The 20,080-nt window shown below is 42.9% G+C and overlaps 1 protein-coding gene across 3 annotated transcripts in view; it reads left to right on the forward strand.

Moving 5' to 3' along the window:
- Positions 1 to 20,080, forward strand: part of HPSE (heparanase) — an 83,777-nt gene that overhangs the window by 12,292 nt on the left and 51,405 nt on the right. For all 3 annotated transcript variants that reach the window (XM_068233522.1, XM_068233523.1, XM_068233521.1), the window contains exons 4-7: positions 3,770 to 3,943; positions 6,056 to 6,227; positions 9,546 to 9,593; positions 12,090 to 12,183. In XM_068233522.1, the coding sequence (XP_068089623.1) occupies positions 3,770 to 3,943; positions 6,056 to 6,227; positions 9,546 to 9,593; positions 12,090 to 12,183 (488 nt within the window). The remainder of the gene's footprint in view (positions 1 to 3,769; positions 3,944 to 6,055; positions 6,228 to 9,545; positions 9,594 to 12,089; positions 12,184 to 20,080) is intronic.

Consider the following 20,080-nt stretch of genomic DNA (forward strand, 5'->3'; position numbering starts at 1 on the left):
TTTTAATGGGAAAATAGGAAAAATGTGGGAACAAATTAATTATTTTTCAGTTTTCGGCCATTATAGTTTTTAAATAATGCATGCTACTGTTATTAAAACCCATGAAATTTATTTGCCCTTTTGTCCCGGTTATAAAACCGTTTAAATTATGTCCCTATCACAATGTTTGGCGCCAATATTTTATTTGGAAATAAAGGTACATTTTTTTCAGTTTTGCGTCCATCCCTAATTACAAGCCCATAGTTTATAAAGTAACAGTGTTGTACCCTTCTGATATAAATATTTAAAAAGTTCAGTCCCTAAATAAGGAACTATTTATGTATTTTTTTTTAATTGTAAATTTTTTTAATTTTTATTACAAAAAAAAATGGGGAGTGTGGGAGGTAATGAGTTAATTTTTTGTGTAAAAAAAAAATTAATTTGTATGTGAAAAATGTTTAGGGTGTAGTTTTACTATTTGGCCACAAGATGGCACCAGAAACTTTTTGTTTAATGCGACCTCCAAGCGTCCTTCCGGACGCTTGGAGGAAGTAGTAGGAGGCTGGGTACGTTTTTTTTCACAACGATCGCGCTGCTTAGCGGAGAAGCAGCAAATCATTGCGGGGCTTAGATCAACGAACGGGAATGGATTTTCCCGTTCATTGATCTCCGGGCAAGCGGCCGGCGGTGTGTTTACCTGCGGGAATGCGCGCTAGAGCGAGCGGGAGCGCGGGCATCGGCGGGAGTGCGGAAAGTACGGATTTCTCCGTCCCTGGTGGTTAAAGGATGGAAAAAGGGACGGAGAAATTCGTACGGGCGGGGGGAAAGTGGTTAATAATGATAGTGCTCAATAGGTGAATTTTGATTGGCTGTAGGGTCCACCCACTTTCCTGAATATTAATCCCAGTCACTCAGTGACCAACTGTGCAAAGTTTGAAAACCCTGCCATTAACAGTGTAAGAATGGCTGCAGTTTACATTTTCCCATTTGGTTGTTTTTGTTTGTTCAGCCCACTTTGCTGTTTGTATTACATCCTTCTGCCATTGTGGCTGCGGGGGACTGATTCTCCCAGAGAAAACTGCAGCTTGTAGTGATGACAGTCTGTGGTGTAGGTAGTGGTCAGTACATGGGCTCCTGACCAGGGAGCTCTGCAACAGAATGACTGCACAGATCTAGGAAAACATTTGAACCTGGAGTGCAGCTTTAAAAAAATGTATCTAATTTAAAATTGTTGCATGCACTGTACATTGGAGACATCCTCCAGATTAACATGAAGATCAAATTGGTTACATTTAATAACGCTTTAAAGGAATTCTGAAGTGAAAATAAACTTATGAGATAATGAATTGTGTATATATATATATAGTACAGCTAAGAAATAGAGCATTAGTAGCAAATACAGTGGCTTGCAAAAGTATTCGGCCCCCTTGAAGTTTTCCACATTTTGTCACATTACTGCCACAAACATGCATCAATTTTATTGGAATTCCACGTGAAAGACCAATACAAAGTGGTGTACATGTGAGAAGTGGATCGAAAATCATACATCATTCCAAACATTTTTTACAAATCAATTACTGCAAAGTGGGGTGTGCGTAATTATTCGCCCCCCTGAGTTAATACTTTGTAGAACCACCTTTTGCTGCAATTACAGCTGCCAGTCTTTTAGGGTAATGCTACGTACACACATGCGACAACGATCGTTCGTTAAGAACGACGAAGGAACTTTTAATTGATGAAAGAACGACCTAAGTAAAGGTAGTTTTAAAATGTGTGTAACGATCTGATCGTTAGAACGAACGTTACATCACAGAAAGCAACTATTGCGCCTGCGCATAAAAATGAGAAGTTCCATGGAGAAATAGTGAAATGCGCATGTCAAGCCTAGTACGAACGATCGTTTCCAACGATGTACTACTTTTGCAAACGATCGTCGTTGGTTAAAATCCGCCGAGACAGAACTTTCTTTTGTAGCGATTTGGCTCGTTCGTCGTTTGCCTTAATAGTCGGTGGTTTGTTTTTTGTAACGATCGTCGTTGGTAAAGATCGGGGAACGATCGTTACAAACGACTATAGTCGCATGTGTGTACGCACCTTAAGTCTCTACCAGCTTTGCACATCTAGAGACTGAAAGCCTTGCCCATTCTTCTTTGCAAAACAGCTCGAGCTCAGTCAGATTAGATGGACAGCGTTTGTGAACAGCAGTTTTCAGATCTTGCCACTGATTCTTGATTGGATTTAGATCTGGACTTTGACTGGGCCATTCTAACACATGGATATGTTTTGTTTTAAACCATTCCATTGTTGACCTGGCTTTATGTTTAGGGTCGTTGTCCTGCTGGAAGGTGAACCTCCGCCACAGTCTCAAGTCTTTTGCAGTCACCAAGAGGTTTTCTTCCAAGATTGCCCTGTATTGGGCTCCATCCATCTTCCCATCAACTCTGACTAGCTTCCCTGTCCCTGCTGAAGAGATGCACCCCCCCCCCCCCCCCCCCGAGCATGAAGCTGCCACCACCATATTTGACAGTGGGGATGGTGTGTTCAGAGTGATGTGCAGTGTTAGTTTTCTGCCACACATAGCGTTTTGCATTTTGGCCAAAAAGTTCCATTTTGGTCTCATCTGACCAGAGCACCTTCTTCTGCATGTTTGCTGTGTCCCCCACTTGGCTTGTGGCAAACTGCAAACTAGACTTTTCTGTTAACAATGGCTTTCTTCTTGCCACTCTTCCATAAAGGCCAACTTTGTGCAGTGCAAGACTAATAGTTGTCCTATGGACAGATTCCCCCACCTGAGCTGTAGATCTCGGCAGCTCGTGCAAAATCACCATGGGCCTCTTGACTGCATTTCTGATCAGCGCTCTCCTTGTTTGGCCTGTGAGTTTAGGTGGACGGCCTTGTCTTGGTAGGTTTACAGTTGTGCCATACTCCTTCCATTTCTGAATAATCGCTTGAACAGTGCTCCGTGGGATATTCAAGGCTTTGGAAATCTTTTTGTAGCCTAAGCCTGCTTTAAATTTCTCAATAACTTTATCCCTGACCTTCCTGGTGTGTTCTTAGGACTCCATGGTGTTGTTGCTCCCAATATTCTCTTATACAACCTCTGAGGTAGTCACAGAGCAGCTGTATTTGTACTGACATTAGATTACACACAGCTGCACTCTATTTAGTCATTAGCACTCATCAGGCAATGTCTATGGGCAACTGACTGCACTCAGACCAAAGGGGGCTGAATAATTACGCACACCCCACTTTGCAGTTATTTATTTGTAAAAAATGTTTGGAATCATGTATGATTTCCGTTCCACTTCTCCCATGTACACCACTTTTTAGCTTTTACTGCAGGGGAGTTCAAAGGGTCATTAGCTCTGCTCTGTTTCATAGTTTAAAATACAGTGTGTGGTTTGTAATTGCAAATATAACAGAATGATGCAGCGTTATAAAAAAAAAAATTTATAACTGAAAACAAAAAATGAGACTCTCTTCTTTGCTACTAATGTTCTATTAATTATAGGTACTTCACATACAATTCATTACATCTTACGTTATTTGTTTTGTTTTTCGCTTAAGTGTCACTTTAAAATTTAAATACATGATTCTGTTGTATTAAAGGAGTGATTGGAGAGTTTGCAGTAATTTTACAGTAATCTCTCAGGGTTGTCAGCATTTGTAAACTTGACTTGTTTCAAATCTACACCTTTTATACACTATAAGCCTGTAATGTTACCGTGCCATGTTGTCCAGTGTTACATTTCTAAATAATACATGCTTTTCATCATCTTGTTTATTTTAGAAGAAACCATTGATCTGCTGTACAGATTTGCTAACTGCTCAGGCCTGCATCTAATTTTTGGACTAAATGCACTTGTAAGGAATACCCAAGAGCAGTGGAATAGCTCCAATGCCAAACTACTCATCGATTACTGTGCCTCGAAGAAGTACAACCTGTCCTGGGAACTAGGCAATGGTAAGAGTAATAATAATGTGTAAGCCTGGAGTGTGCTATGTTTGAGGTTAATATATCGTACAGCAGAGTCCCCGTTATCCGAAACTCAGGCAACCAGAAGTCTCAACTAACCGGCATGCCTGAGTGGGACAATGAGGCTGAGCTTTGGGGGGGGGGGGGGTTTAGAGCAGGAACTACTCACAGATTGTCCGGCTGCATTCTTCAATGCATTCTGCACCTCCCAGTGGCTTTGAGGCATCCATGCACAGCTCCCGGCGTGTCACATGACCTGATTCCCGGCGTGTCACATGACCTGATGCGGGTCAGGTGACACGCCGGGAGCCGTACACTGAGGACAACGATAGGATCCATAGAAGACGGCACATGGATGATCAGTGATTAGTTCCTGCTGCTCGTGGGGGTGGAGTGGGGCTAGTTCTTTTAATGCCGGTTCAAGCAACCGGCAAGCACATGTATCTGGCATCTGGCAATCCCTGCCTGTGCTGGATACTGGGAATCTTGCTGTACATGGAAGCTGAACTATAGGTAGATAGATAACTATGGATAAATACATATTTGAAATCTAGAGTATGTGAAATGTTTTTACCTGCCAAAGGGTCTACATTTTGTCCACCACGTCCTGTTATACATTTAGCTTAGCCACACTCCACAACCCCTAATCTCTGTGACAATGCCTTTGCATTCTACAGCTTGGTAATACAGTCTGGGCAAAGCCCCTCCTCTACTAACTGATCAGTGTGAAGCTGCAGAAAGATGAGTCCTTATTTTGTTCTCCCTCTGCCCTGAAATTAAGTTTCCACCATTGGGCAGACAGTGCTGGACTACTGAGTGCACCCTTGGTGGCTGCAGCTCTCAAGCTGAGTCCAACAGGAGAAAACCACTATAAGGGCCCATACACACCTAAAATAGCTAAACGCTAGCGATTAGGGTTTTGCATGAGTGATCTTTCCGTGATTTAACGTGGAAAAATCACTGGACAAATTCACGTTTTTTTTGAGCGATTGCGATTTGCGCTTCTATAAATGCTAATTGTGATCGTTCCAGAATCGCAGCAAAACTGCTGCAGGTAACGTGTTCGCGATTGGCGCTAATTGCAAAATGCCCACGATCAGTGCCAATTGCAGCAGTGAGAACACTGCCATAGGGTAACAAAGCTTTAAAGGGCTAGCACTTTAGCGATTAGCAGGAATCACCCGCTAATCGCTTAGGTGTGAATGGGCCCTAAGAGTTAAAGAGAAACTTTAGTAAATAGAACGTAAAGAATAAAATTGCTTATTTTTTTTACAATATGATTTTATAAATTATTTAGTCAGTGTTTGCTCATTGTAAAATCTTTCCTAACCTTTTCCTCACCCCAATTTACATTCTGAAATTTATCATAGATGGTGACATCTTTAGTACATCACTGTTAGTGTTTGTTTACTGTGTGTACCAAAGCCAGTAGAAAAACAACAACCTGGTTTCTAAGCGTGCACTGGGAAAGGAATTCTGCATAATAAACAGCCTAGGTGGGAGGGAGGGATTACATACCAATACACAGCAATATATACAGTAGATAAAGGAAGTGTTTCTGGTGCTGAAACCAGGATAATTAATGTAAAAGTGGGTATCTAGAATAAAGTTCTACATTTTATTATATGTGATTAGAGTTCCTCTTTAACATTGAATTTATTTCCATTTTCAGTATACATAGCATTCCAGAACTTGTAAATATCCCTATGCTGATCAAAAGTAATGCAGTTTTGCCCACTTTAAGAATTATTTAATTGCTATGTCTTTTATGGCATAATGTGTCTTGGAAAAGGTATTCTTTGAGAAATCCATATTATGTATCCCATAAATGTTGTTAAAGGCAGCACATATGGAGGCAGGCATTTTTTTAATAACTTGTCACTCAATTATCTGGAAAAGTAGTGATTGTATTGGGTATCCTGACATTACTGACTGCATGCTTGTGCCAATGAGCCCAAAGGATCGGCATGGGCACATATGCAGTAGCACTCAAGCAGTTTATTGCTGGCAGACTACATAACTCTGTCAGAATGGGTTTCCTTTACACCAGGTCTGTGTATACAGTAAATGAAAGGTTAATTTTTTACTTTCTGTGTTCAGAGCCCAACAGTTTCAGGAAGAAGTCTGGACTACACATAGATGGCTTGCAGCTTGGCAAGGACTTCGTCCGTCTTCATAACCTGCTCAGCACATACAGCACCTATAAAAATTCTGGAGTCTTTGGTCCTGATATTGGCCAGCCTAAAAAACAATCTCAAAAGATGCTAATGAGGTAATTTTTAACATTTGATACCATTGCAATATAGAGAGGATACTTTTTAGTTAGAGCATCACAGAGGGATTGTTTGCTAAAACACTATAAGACCCATTATTTAATTCAGTTGAATTGTATACCCTCTATTCCTTGGTACATGAGCTGCTTGTACACGTGTAGAAAAAAAGCTACTCCATGAGTGGCTCTGTGCTAATGTACTTTGCATCTGCACAGTGCGGCTGTGCTCATACACGGAGGGGGGCGTGGCTGCAAACACTATATCCAGCAATAATGTAAAATATTTTCAGAGGGGTGCAGGAACAGTGGGGCAAGGGAAGATTGGGGAAGCCTCTGGACTATCTAAGGCTACCCTCTCCTGAGGTATCTATTTTTTTTTGTTTTCTTGTGACATCAGCTTCCCTTTAATACTAACTTTATACTATTTAATTTAAAGGATACCCGAACTGACATGTGACATGATGAGATAGACATGTGTATGTACAGTGCCTAGCACACAAATAACTATGCTGTGTTCCTTTTTTTCTTTCTCTGCCTGAAAGAGTTAAATATCAGGTATGTAAGTGGCTGACTCAGACAGGAAGTGACCACAATGTGGCCCTCACTGATAAGAATTTTCTCTTTTTTATCTCTTTCCTGCTTTCAGAAGCCATTTTCTGCTAGGAAAGTGTTTTATAGTTGGAGTTTATCAGTGAGGGTTACACTGTAGTCACTATCTGTCAGGACTGAGTCAGCCACTTACATACCTGATATTTAACTCTTTCAGACAGAGAAAGAAATAAAGAAACACAGCATAGTTATTTGTGTGCTGGGCACTGTACATACCCATGTCTATCTCATCATGTCACATGTCACCACGGGTATCCTTTAACCACCCTGGCGTTCTATTAAGATCGCCAGGGCGGCTGCGGGAGGGTTTTTTTTAAATAAAAAAAAAACTATTTCATGCAGCCAACTGAAAGTTGGCTGCATGAAAGCCCACTAGAGGGCGCTCCGGAGGCGTTCTTCCGATCGCCTCCGGCAGCCAGAAGTAACACGGAAGGCCGCAATGAGCGGCCTTCCGTGTTTTGCTTACTTCGTCGCCATGGCGACGAGCGGAGTGACGTCATGGACGTCAGCCGACGTCCTGACGTCAGCCGCCTCCGATCCAGCCCTTAGCGCTGGCCGGAACTATTTGTTCCGGCTGCGCAGGGCTCAGGCGGCTGGGGGGACCCTCTTTCGCCGCTGCTAGCGGCGGATCGCCGCAGAGCGGCGGCGATCAGGCAGCACACGCGGCTGGCAAAGTGCCGGCTGCGTGTGCTGCTTTTTATTTCAACAAAATCGGCCCAGTAGGGCCTGAGCGGCAGCCATCGGCGGTGATGGACGAGCTGAGCTCGTCCATACCGCTAAGATGGTTAACACTATCCGTTCACTATCCTTATTTTTAAAGTGTACCGGAGTTGAACCTCGGGTACATAAAGAAATACTTAAAGGGAACCTGAGGTGAGAGGGATATGGAGGCTGCCATATTTATTTCCTTTTAAACAATACCAGTTGCCTAGTAGTCCTCCTGATCCTATGTCTCTAATACTTTTAGCCATAAATCCTAAACAAGCATGCAGCAGATCAGCTACTCTTGGGTCCCTTTTCCACTAGCAATCGCAAACACAAATCACAATTTCCAGCGATTGTGATTTTTCATTTATGTTGTTATGTGATTGCAATTTTTCATTTGTTTGTTCATTTCATTTTTTCATCCAGCTTAAAATCGCGCCAGAAAGCGATTGCGATTTGCAAATCGAATCAATGTAGTGGAAAATACTTCTCATTATTTCTTTGATAAAGTAGCAACCCTAGCAATTTAAAAATCACTAGCGATTTGCGATTCAGCTGTGCAGTGGAAAAAGGCCCTGACTCAGGTTTTACTGGATTAGCCATATGCTTGTTACGGGTTTTGACTCCCACTACTCATGCCAGGAGCTCAACAGGGCTACCAGGCAACTGGCATTGTTTACAAGGAAATAAATATGGCACCCTCCATTTCACTCTCACCTCAGATTCCTTTTAAGAAGAGGCAAGCTAATGGATCCTATAGAGGCATCCCATGCCATCCTCTGGTCCTCTGTCGCTGAGCACGGCCCTTCCTGAGGATTACCGTCAAGGGCGTGCACAAGTGGCTCCGTGCTACTGCACAGTTGCGGCCATTCTCAAGTGCACCACGGCCGGGCTCTAGCCAGATGAGAATTACAGCCCCAATGTTAAAGTGGGTCCAAGGCAGCGGCGGAGGACCAGAGGAAAGCATGGGACCCTCTCCTTTACTTTTTTAAATGTTTGCCTCAGGTCCTCTTCAAATTACAATTGGTCTAATTTTAAAAACAAAAATACATTTTGGACACCAAGAACAACTAAAGCCCAAGATTTGGGCAGAAAAAAAGTGCTCTAACTAGTCTTGCTCAAACAAGTACTCCATCCAGTGGCTTGTAATGAGGGTGGAGAGCTTTCAATATTCTCGGAGTCCTGGTCATTGCAAGAAATCCTCCTGCAAAGCTACAGTGTTCCATCTTGCAGGAGGCCTTGATTGCATTCCACCACAGTGCCACTTACACACTGTGTGGTAATAATTACTGCAAACTGTTTAGAGTCCATAGAAGTCAGTAGAAGGCAGGGGCATACCTACAAATCATGCTCCCCCTCCCCCCCCTGCAAAACTGTGATGGTGTCCCATTAATATTCACAAACCTTCCTTGACTCCCCTTGGTGGCCCTCAAAGCCCGGGGGCCCATCTTATAAGGGTCATAAAACAAGGGTGGCCATCAGGATCTTCAAGCCCATATCACATGTAGCCGTGAAAACTCCTGATCTGGAGTATCAGAGGGTAGGAATGTCAGTAGCTGGGGGCCCCTCCACACCTCAGGGGGCCCCCTGAAGTTGCAGGTGCTGCTCCCCTGTAGTTACCCCCTAGTAGGAGGCCATGTGACTGGAAAACACTTACACTTTAGACCTATAGCTGTTCTCTCAGTCTCTGTGTGCAGCTTCCAACTCTCCCATGTGGCTTCTTCTATTCTCCACCACTGCCCAATCACTGAGGACACAACAGACCACTGCACCTAATCTGCCAGTAGTCACATGATCTGTGGCCCTCCATTCTCTGCCATTAAGAACAGGTGATCCCCTATACAGCCTACCAGCAGTGTTAGAGTAGCAGTGTTAGAGGTACCCTACTATTCCATCAGCATTCACAGGAATCCAAGCGCAATGGTCCCCACCCTCTTCTGCTAGAGTCCATACATTTTATTTTAGATGTTTTCTTGCACATAATATTTACTTGTCTCTTTTCAGATTCTTAAAAAGTGGAGGTAAAGTCATAAATTCAGTTACCTGGCACCAGTAAGTACAAAGACTTGAGTTCCTTTTAAAAGCATTATTTGTTTTTATATAAGGGCCCTTTTCCACTAGCAATTGCAATCACAAATCACAAACGCTAGTGATTGGGATTTATCATTAATTTTGTTATGCCGTTGCGATTTTTCACTTGCATTGTATTAACACTCAAAATCCCCCCAGAAAGCGATTGCGATTTGCAAATTGAATCACTATAGTGGAAAATACTTTTCATGATTTCTATGATAAAGTAGCAACCCTAGCGATTTAAAAATAACTAGCAATATGCGATTTTGCGATTCAGCTGTGCAGTAGAAAAGGGCCCTATGGGTACTTGAAGTGACATTTGACATGACGATATAAACGTGTATGTACAGTGCCAATCCTGCATATAACTAAGCTATTACTTTCTTTTTTTTTTTGTCACTGAGTGAGGGTGAGGAACTCAGCTATGCAATGAGTTTCTCCATAGTCAGACCTACTCAGAATTATAGTTTTACTCTCACGGATAACTAATTATAGCCATACAACTGCTGCCTAAGGCTGAGATCACACTTTACAGAAATGCATACATTTTTCAGGAGTGCATTCCTGAAAAATGCAAGCAACTCTGCAAAGTGTGCTACCAGCCTGACAGACAGCTTCTGAGTGCAGGGGATAGAAACAAAAAGGTTGATAGTTCACAGATTGTGGCTCTGGAATACTAAAAGACAGTGTAATTCAGTTCAGACAATAAAACCGTAACCTTTAGCTTTTAAACATAAAATAAATCTGTGGCTTTTTAAAAAAAAATCATGTAGGAGTAGGAGAATAGATACAATTGTTTATCTCAACAATTTTTATTTTTAGTCCAGATTTGCTTTAAGCATTTTATGTTCCATTGCAATCTGTTCTAGTTGGTACAAATTGCATGGTTTCTGAGCATAGACATTCACTTTGAGCACCTGCCACAGATTCTCAATAGAATTGAGGTCTGGGCTCTGTGCAGGCCACTCCAGAATCTAGGTTTTGGAATCCTTGAGGAACTGTTTGACTAATTTTGATGTATGCTTTCGGTCATTGCCTTGCTAGAAGATCCAGTGATGACCTAAGCCTAGACTATGAGTGGATTTCTGCATATTCTCCCCCCAGAATGTCAACATAATTTGCTTTTTTTTCATGATGCCATACACCCTAGCAACTCTCCCTGTTCCTGAAGCTGCAATACAGCCCCACAGCATGATGCTCCCACCAACATGTTTAACTGTGTTGCTAGGGTTAAAGTCCTCTCCCTTTTTCGCCACACATAAGCAACATTCAGGTCAGGTCAGCAACAATCATCTTGGCAGATGTCCGGCGCTCCTTGCTGACATCTCTATTTTTCCTCTTCAGAGTCCTAGAGATCTTGTGCTTATGGCCACGACCAGGTATTTCTTACACGATTTGGCTCCTTTTACTTGGCAATGATGCAACGTACAATAGTTGTAGCCTCTGAATCTTTTAGAAATGGCAGTGTAGCCTTCCCCCTTACCATGACTTGACAGCGCAAAACAGCACAGGGAAATTTATGAATTATGGCTACAGCTGCACTTAAAGTTAAAAGTCGGCGCTTAAAGTTAAAAGTTAAGTAAAATCGCAAGTGCATCACACTAGTATAAAAGGGTTCCTGCTAATGTCCAATGTGCAATTTGCATGTGATTGGAAAACTTAGCAAATTGCGTGTAGCATAAAACAGCCCTAAAGGTGGCCACTAATGATCTAATCTTTTTCATCCCATTGTACCAAATCTATATAGTATAGCGGTAAATTGAGTAAATATATGGAATGGATAATTTACGCAGCTCCCTTATATTACATAGAAATTATTATAAGATTGGATGAAAAAGATTGGATCATTGGTGGCCATCTTAAAGAGAACCTGAGGTGGGTTCTAAGAATCCAATTAGCACACAAAGGCTGGGAATGCATATAATGCCCAGCCTCTGTTGCTATACTGTTTCCCCCAGTCTCCCCCCTGCGCTCTGTTGTGCCCCCATAAATCAAACACCTTGCTAGCGACACGCAGTGTGTTGCCAGCAGGCTGTTTACCTCTGAAGTGTCACTCTCGCCGCTCCCCTGCCTCCTCCATAGCGCTGCTCTCGTCCCTTCCCTCCAATTAACGGGGAGGAAAGGACGCAGGCGGGGAGCGGCGCTATGGAGGAGGCAGGGGAGCTGCGAGAGTGACACTTCAGAGGTAAACGGCCTGCTGGTGACACGCTGCGTGTCGCTAGCAAGGCTTTTGATTTATGGGGGACAGCAGAGCACAGGGGTAGACTGGGGGAAACAGTATAGCAACAGAGGCTGGGCATTATATGCAGACCCAGCCTTTGTGTGCTGATTGGATTCTTAGAACCCACCTTAGGTTCTCTTTAAGACCGCTATGTAAACTGTTTATTATAAATGTGACCCATCTGTACATGTTGCTAAAAACGACATACTTTTACATACACCTACTCCAAAGTAATTTTATCCTGCAATAAACAGCTATTATGTTGATGGACGATCTACTTCCAAGAAAGACTTTCTCAACCCCCGTATACTGGATTCTCTGGCATCAGAAATACAGATTGTTTTACAGGTATGTTTTAAAGTGGGATTGTCAGCCATAAAATCTAATTCCATTTATCCACTGCTCTGTTTATTATGTAGTCTACAACCTGACCCTGCATTGCACGCATTCCAATATAATCATAAATGTTTCTGCTGTAATTAATCTTCTCAGTCAGCCTGGCTCTATTTTGTACATTGTAGAGAAGAGGGGAGCTTGTTATCCCCCCCCCCCCCCATTCCTGATCCTCACTGACTAGCTGAGGGCAGTTCAGTGTGACATAAGGCTGAGAAGGGAGATACACCTCAGTCCTCTGCAGAAGCTGCTGAAATACGATCTATGCTGTGTTCACATGTGTTTACAAAGCAAGCTAGATATGACCGTGCAGTTTCTAGCAGAAAAAAAAAGAGTAAGGGAGGAATTTACATCAGGATTGGCTTCAGCTAGAGGCAGTAAAGATGGAAAATGCCTGAAGCAGGTTCTCTTTATTTACTATTACCCTGTGCAATTCTCGAGGGAGATTTGTATAGTGGGATAAAGTTTCAGTAGGAACGGCAGCGTCTGTTCATTGCTGACATCCCCATTCTCCTTTGTTGTTGCTGTTTTTTCTAATCAAGTGCACAGGGGATGGCAGGACGATCCCGCCCCGCCCAACTGCATTCTCATTGGAGAGTGCCGGTATGAATGAGTTGTACAGCGCGAGTTAGGCTACGCCCCCCTGAAGAAGCCGGCGAAACTGTCGGGAGCCGATCACTAGCTCGCTCCATAAGACGCCACTCCACCCTGCAGCGATCGGGAGGACTTAGGCTGTGTCATCTGCCTGGCATGGCTACCTGCGGCACATCGGGCGGCCATTGCTGATCCTAGTGACGCCACACCTGGGACACATGCCGGTGTTACCACACACTCTGGACCACCGGTCCATATGGAATTACATACCAACTGCACATGGTGAAGTTTGCCTTCAGTGCATGATGTATACAAACGTGCATCTGGGAATCGGTGAGACTCTTCCAGTTTGACACATTATGCTTGCTTATATGCTTATGCCGCTATGTCTGGCTGCTGCCCCACAATACTGCTTATGCTTTTGTGAGTCCGCAACACTGTGTTCTGCTTTCTGTTACGGGGCAGTGCATCTGCTTAGTTGTTGACAATCCAACTTAGCCTTAGCAAGGACATTAGTACGGTTCAAGAGACTCTGCTACCTATTGTTTTTTGTTTTGTTTTTTCTCCCAGATCCTCTTTAAGGACTTTAATCAGTGGCGTGTTTGAGTGGTGCACCTGGTGTGTGTGGCCTGAGTGTTATGCATGGTGGGGTGGCCATCCCATGCGATTTTAAGTGTTTTAGTAATTTGTATCAATAAAAGTTTTTCTATATTTAATTCGATGTTTGGTAATATATATTTATATTACACTAGTCAGCTATTAATGTACCACTTCCCACTGGTTTGGGTTTTCTCTTTTTTTACTATATAAAATTCACTGAAATCAAAAGTGGACAGTACAATACATATGTTATACAAATAGAACAAGTATTTCTCTACTTATATATGTGTTTTTTTCTTCCTGGTATTAGTATGGCTGCCCCTGCTGCTTGAAGGCAACTTTGCAATTCTCTGATTTGAACTGAACTACATTTCTAAAGTTATCTGGTGGCTACAAGAGTATAATGTATATTAGCCCTCTATATTAAGAGAAAAGACAACTTTATAAATAACAATAGCACAAATTAAATGTAAGAGATTATTAGATCAGATTGCTGATGATTAAAAATGAGCCATGAGTGTGAAGAGTAGCGCAGCCGCCGCCACACAGGGCAGCATGGCGGCGGCCTCCGCTTCCAAGCTGGCGGTTTCCGAATCCCACACGGAGCCGCCGGCGCAGAGCAGGGCAGTCACCGCCGCTTCTGAGAGGATGGCGGCGGGTCCCGCTACTCAGCCGGCGGACTTCCGTGTGCGGGCGTGCGCTGACCGGGGACCTGGCCTCTCTGAGATTCAGAGGCAGAGGATCATGCGCACGCGCGTGCGGTGGCAGGAGATTTATTCTCTGAAAAGACAGGTCAGCTGATCCGGAGATCAGCTGACCTTAGCCAGCCAATCACATGCTGACTGCAGGTCCAACCCCCTGGGCGGGATGGGGGAGCTGGGCTTTTGCATTTAAGGCCACAGATGTAATTTGCTCACTGTCTGCTGTCGTGAATACTTAGGTGTAAACGCTCAGACCTTAGCTCAGTTCCCGGGTGTTGATATCAAGGACATCACACCGCAGTTTAGGATTATATTGTATATTTATCTGTGTCTTGACTTTGGCTATCCCTGACTACTCTCTCCTCTTCTCGATTTTGTACCTTTGCCTATCTGATTCTTAGTTGCCGACCCTCTGCCTGTTTAACGAACTCTGAATCAGCCTTCTGTTCTTGTACTGCTACCGTCTCTCTGTTGCCGAACCTCTGCCTGTCTGACCTTTCTCTTTTCCCCAGTGGAACGTCTCCCACTGGTGGGATATCTCTGAGGCTTGCATCTCCGAGACACCTGCCCTAGCAGACGATTACTGCCAGGGGCTGAGATCCCAATCTTCACCTGGGCCGAGGATCTCACACACGGGGGGTATCCAGAGGTTAGTTGCACTTGCATTATTGGTGATTCTGCAGATCATCAATAATCAGGTGACTCATGCGCCTATATATACCATCACATATACAGTTTTATTCAATTCATAAATTCAAATTCATATATATTACATTAATATGCAAGCAAACACTAGCCAACTTTCTCAGTCCCACCTCCCTATGGTAAACAGTCTGGCACACGCCACAACATATACCTATAGATTGATTCGCTGAGTAAACTTCGTTTTCTAGCATAAAATTGCACCAATCCCTATAGCACCTTTCCAATGTTAAAAAGTGTTTTTGCACCTTAAAAATGGCAATAATAGCCTTTCTTGTTCAAAAATCAATAAAATAAAAATAACGTCCTGTGAGCTCACAAAGGTATAATTCATAAATCCAACAGGAAAAAGTTCATGTTAAATAGCTTGGATCTCGTCTTGCAAAGCTTTAGGCATACAATTTCATATACATCCACCAGGAGTAAAGTGGCTAATTCCGCATTCCTTGGTATGCAAATTAGATCTTGCAGGATTTTGTATAAGCAGATTGCATTTGCACAGACCTCTAGAAACAAATAGCGTCCTGCAGAACTTTACAAAAGCAGAACTTTTCAAAAACAGATAATGTCCTGGCTAATTCCGCATTCCTTGGTATGCAAATTAGATCTTGCAGGATTTTATATAGGCAGATTGCATTTGCACAGACCTCTAGAAACAAATAGCGTCCTGCAGAACTTTACAAAAGCAGAACTTTTCAAAACTTTTCAAAAACAGATAACGTCCTGCAGACTTTTCAAACTTCCATTTCTTTGCATAACATTCAAGCAAAATAGCGTGCTGCGGGTCCAAAGGACAGTTCAAATAACTCACGCAGCTTAAGGGGTAGATAACTGATTCCTTTATGCTTACGGTTCCGCTATGTCTTCTGGCAGCATGAGCCCCGGCCGGTGGCTCCCGTGTTAACCTGACGTCTGCCGCGGATGTTAAGCACTTTGCTGAAAAATCGTTCCTCAGATTCAATCTGGAACTGTAGAGGTGACGTCACCACTCCGACAACCCAATGCCGACTAGTTTCGGTAGGATACGCCTACCTTCCTCAGGGCGTGTTCTCGTTTGCTTCTCAGCTCTTTTTATGTCATAGCTCCACCCCTGTCTCTATGCTATTTGCTACAAATGCCTGCAGTGTGTTTTTCTCCATAGATCTGCATGAAAACATATAAGAACATTCCTTATGTAAAAGCGAACAGTTCCACATCTAAATTCAATCCCAGCGGAGCCAAACTGTTCAATATATAAATCCAATTGGTTTCTTTTCTTGACATGTTTTGAATAAAGTCTCCTCCCCTCCAATCTTTCTCGACAGTTTGAATTGCATAGAATCTAAAAGTCTGCAGGCTTCCCCCATGACATTCCCAGAAATGTTTGCTTAGTGGCAATTTATTATTTCTTTTTTTAATACTGTTCACATGCTCTCCAATTCTAGATGAGAGTTTCCTTTTTGTTCTTCCCACGTATTGCTTATTGCAACCGCATTCTATGATATATATTACACCTTTGCTGTTACAGTTTAAATTACCATAAATATCAAATTCTTCCTGGGTCACTGCTGATCTAAATTGTTTTATTGGTGCATTGTACTTGGTGCTTTTGCATGGAACACAAAAACCACACCTCCTAAAAGACCCTTTCTGTTTCTTTACTCTCTTGGTTTCAACAACAGTTGGTGCAATCATATTTTTCAGATTATTTGCTTTACAAAATGTAAACCTTGGTTTTTCGGTTAAAATCCCATTTAGGGTCCTATCCTGTTGGAGAATACCCCAATATTTATCCACCACCCTCTTGATATCTCTAGACTGTTGGTTACATTGCATTTTAATGCTTAATGGTGGAGTCAAATCTTCTTTCCTTCTGCTTTCTAGTACCCTTTCTCTAGGACAATTTCTTACTTCCTTTAAGGCATGTTCAACTAGTTCTTCCTCATACTTTTTTTCTAAAAACCTATCCTTTAAGATGTCTGCCTGCAAATCGAAGTCCTCTAGGTCGGTACAATTCCGCCTAATACGAGTGAATTGATTCTTTGGAATGTTCGTTAGCCATTTCAACATGTGACAGCTGTCCATAAAAATATAACTATTAGTATCCACCTTCTTAAAAAATGTCTTTGTTTTGATTCCCCCTTCTTGAATAAAAATAGTTAAATCTAAAAAATTAACCTGGTTGGTACTAAATTCACTCGTAAAGACCAAATTGTACTCACTCTTTACGTTTAACCAATCTAAAAATATACGCAACTTGTCCTCACCTCCCCTCCAAATAAAAAACGTATCGTCTATGAACCTCCGCCACAGGACGAGGTCCGCACCGGGGCCCCCTGGGCCCCTCAGGACAAACTCCTCCCAATAGGCCATATACAGATTGGCGAACCCCGGTGCGAACCTCGTCCCCATAGCTGTCCCGACCCTCTGTAGATAATAATCAGACCCATAAATAAAATAATTGTGAGTCAAAATGTATAAAATTGATTCCTTAATAAAATCCACCTGGTCCTCAGGGACATTCCCATATCTTTCCAAAAAATAGGAAACCGCCTCAACCCCTTTCTCATGATCTATTATCGTGTATAGTGAACTAATGTCCGCTACACACGATAATAGATCATGAGAAAGGGGTTGAGGCGGAATTGTACCGACCTAGAGGACTTCGATTTGCAGGCAGACATCTTAAAGGATAGGTTTTTAGAAAAAAAGTATGAGGAAGAACTAGTTGAACATGCCTTAAAGGAAGTAAGAAATTGTCCTAGAGAAAGGGTACTAGAAAGCAGAAGGAAAGAAGATTTGACTCCACCATTAAGCATTAAAATGCAATGTAACCAACAGTCTAGAGATATCAAGAGGGTGGTGGATAAATATTGGGGTATTCTCCAACAGGATAGGACCCTAAATGGGATTTTAACCGAAAAACCAAGGTTTACATTTTGTAAAGCAAATAATCTGAAAAATATGATTGCACCAACTGTTGTTGAAACCAAGAGAGTAAAGAAACAGAAAGGGTCTTTTAGGAGGTGTGGTTTTTGTGTTCCATGCAAAAGCACCAAGTACAATGCACCAATAAAACAATTTAGATCAGCAGTGACCCAGGAAGAATTTGATATTTATGGTAATTTAAACTGTAACAGCAAAGGTGTAATATATATCATAGAATGCGGTTGCAATAAGCAATACGTGGGAAGAACAAAAAGGAAACTCTCATCTAGAATTGGAGAGCATGTGAACAGTATTAAAAAAAGAAATAATAAATTGCCACTAAGCAAACATTTCTGGGAATGTCATGGGGAAAGCCTGCAGACTTTTAGATTCTATGCAATTCAAACTGTCGAGAAAGATTGGAGGGGAGGAGACTTTATTCAAAACATGTCAAGAAAAGAAACCAATTGGATTTATATATTGAACAGTTTGGCTCCGCTGGGATTGAATTTAGATGTGGAACTGTTCGCTTTTACATAAGGAATGTTCTTATATGTTTTCATGCAGATCTATGGAGAAAAACACACTGCAGGCATTTGTAGCAAATAGCATAGAGACAGGGGTGGAGCTATGACATAAAAAGAGCTGAGAAGCAAACGAGAACACGCCCTGAGGAAGGTAGGCGTATCCTACCGAAACTAGTCGGCATTGGGTTGTCGGAGTGGTGACGTCACCTCTACAGTTCCAGATTGAATCTGAGGAACGATTTTTCAGCAAAGTGCTTAACATCCGCGGCAGACGTCAGGTTAACACGGGAGCCACCGGCCGGGGCTCATGCTGCCAGAAGACATAGCGGAACCGTAAGCATAAAGGAATCAGTTATCTACCCCTTAAGCTGCGTGAGTTATTTGAACTGTCCTTTGGACCCGCAGCACGCTATTTTGCTTGAATGTTATGCAAAGAAATGGAAGTTTGAAAAGTCTGCAGGACGTTATCTGTTTTTGAAAAGTTTTGAAAAGTTCTGCTTTTGTAAAGTTCTGCAGGACGCTATTTGTTTCTAGAGGTCTGTGCAAATGCAATCTGCCTATATAAAATCCTGCAAGATCTAATTTGCATACCAAGGAATGCGGAATTAGCCAGGACATTATCTGTTTTTGAAAAGTTCTGCTTTTGTAAAGTTCTGCAGGACGCTATTTGTTTCTAGAGGTCTGTGCAAATGCAATCTGCTTATACAAAATCCTGCAAGATCTAATTTGCATACCAAGGAATGCGGAATTAGCCACTTTACTCCTGGTGGATGTATATGAAATTGTATGCCTAAAGCTTTGCAAGACGAGATCCAAGCTATTTAACATGAACTTTTTCCTGTTGGATTTATGAATTATACCTTTGTGAGCTCACAGGACGTTATTTTTATTTTTATTTTATTGATTTTTGAACAAGAAAGGCTATTATTGCCATTTTTAAGGTGCAAAAACACTTTTTAACATTGGAAAGGTGCTATAGGGATTGGTGCAATTTTATGCTAGAAAACGAAGTTTACTCAGCGAATCAATCTATAGGTATATGTTGTGGCGTGTGCCAGACTGTTTACCATAGGGAGGTGGGACTGAGAAAGTTGGCTAGTGTTTGCTTGCATATTAATGTAATATATATGAATTTGAATTTATGAATTGAATAAAACTGTATATGTGATGGTATATATAGGCGCATGAGTGATTTTTAAAACTTTATGAATGCTTGAATGGTGGGGGTGTGAGTAACCCCATTTATCACTGACTGCCAGGGGCGTCGCTAGCCCTGTTTTAGGGGGGCACGTGCCCCCAATCTTTCCTGGGGTGCCACGGATCTCCGCCCGGCCGCCCCCTCTGTCAAGACTCAGCGGCTCCCTCCAGCCGCCGCGTCACTGACAGTCTCAGACCTCAGGATCAGGCGGCGAGCCGGCGACCAATCGTGCGGGCGCTAGGACCCAGCGCCCGCACTGATATGCGGAAGTGACATCACTTCCGCATATCGAGCGGGTGCGTCCAGCGCCCGCAAGTACATCTGGTCGGGTCGCCGCTGATCCTGAGGTCTGCTGAGAGGTAGGGGGGGAGCGGCGGCGGCTAAAGGGGGGGCCTCCCTGTCACTCACTCACTCACTAAAGGGGCTCCCTGGCACGCACTCACTCCCTAAAGGGGCTCCCTGTCACTAACTCACTGCCTAAAGGGGCTCCCTGTCACTCACTCACTCCCTAAAGGGGCTCCCTGTCACTCACTCACTGCCTAAAGGGGCTCCCTGTCACTCACTCACTCCCTAAAGGGGCTCCCTGGCACTCACTCACTCCCTAAAGGGGCTCCCTGGCACGC

This window comes from Hyperolius riggenbachi, chromosome 1, assembly GCF_040937935.1.
Source record: "Hyperolius riggenbachi isolate aHypRig1 chromosome 1, aHypRig1.pri, whole genome shotgun sequence".
In the NCBI taxonomy this organism is placed as follows: Eukaryota; Metazoa; Chordata; class Amphibia; order Anura; family Hyperoliidae; genus Hyperolius; species Hyperolius riggenbachi.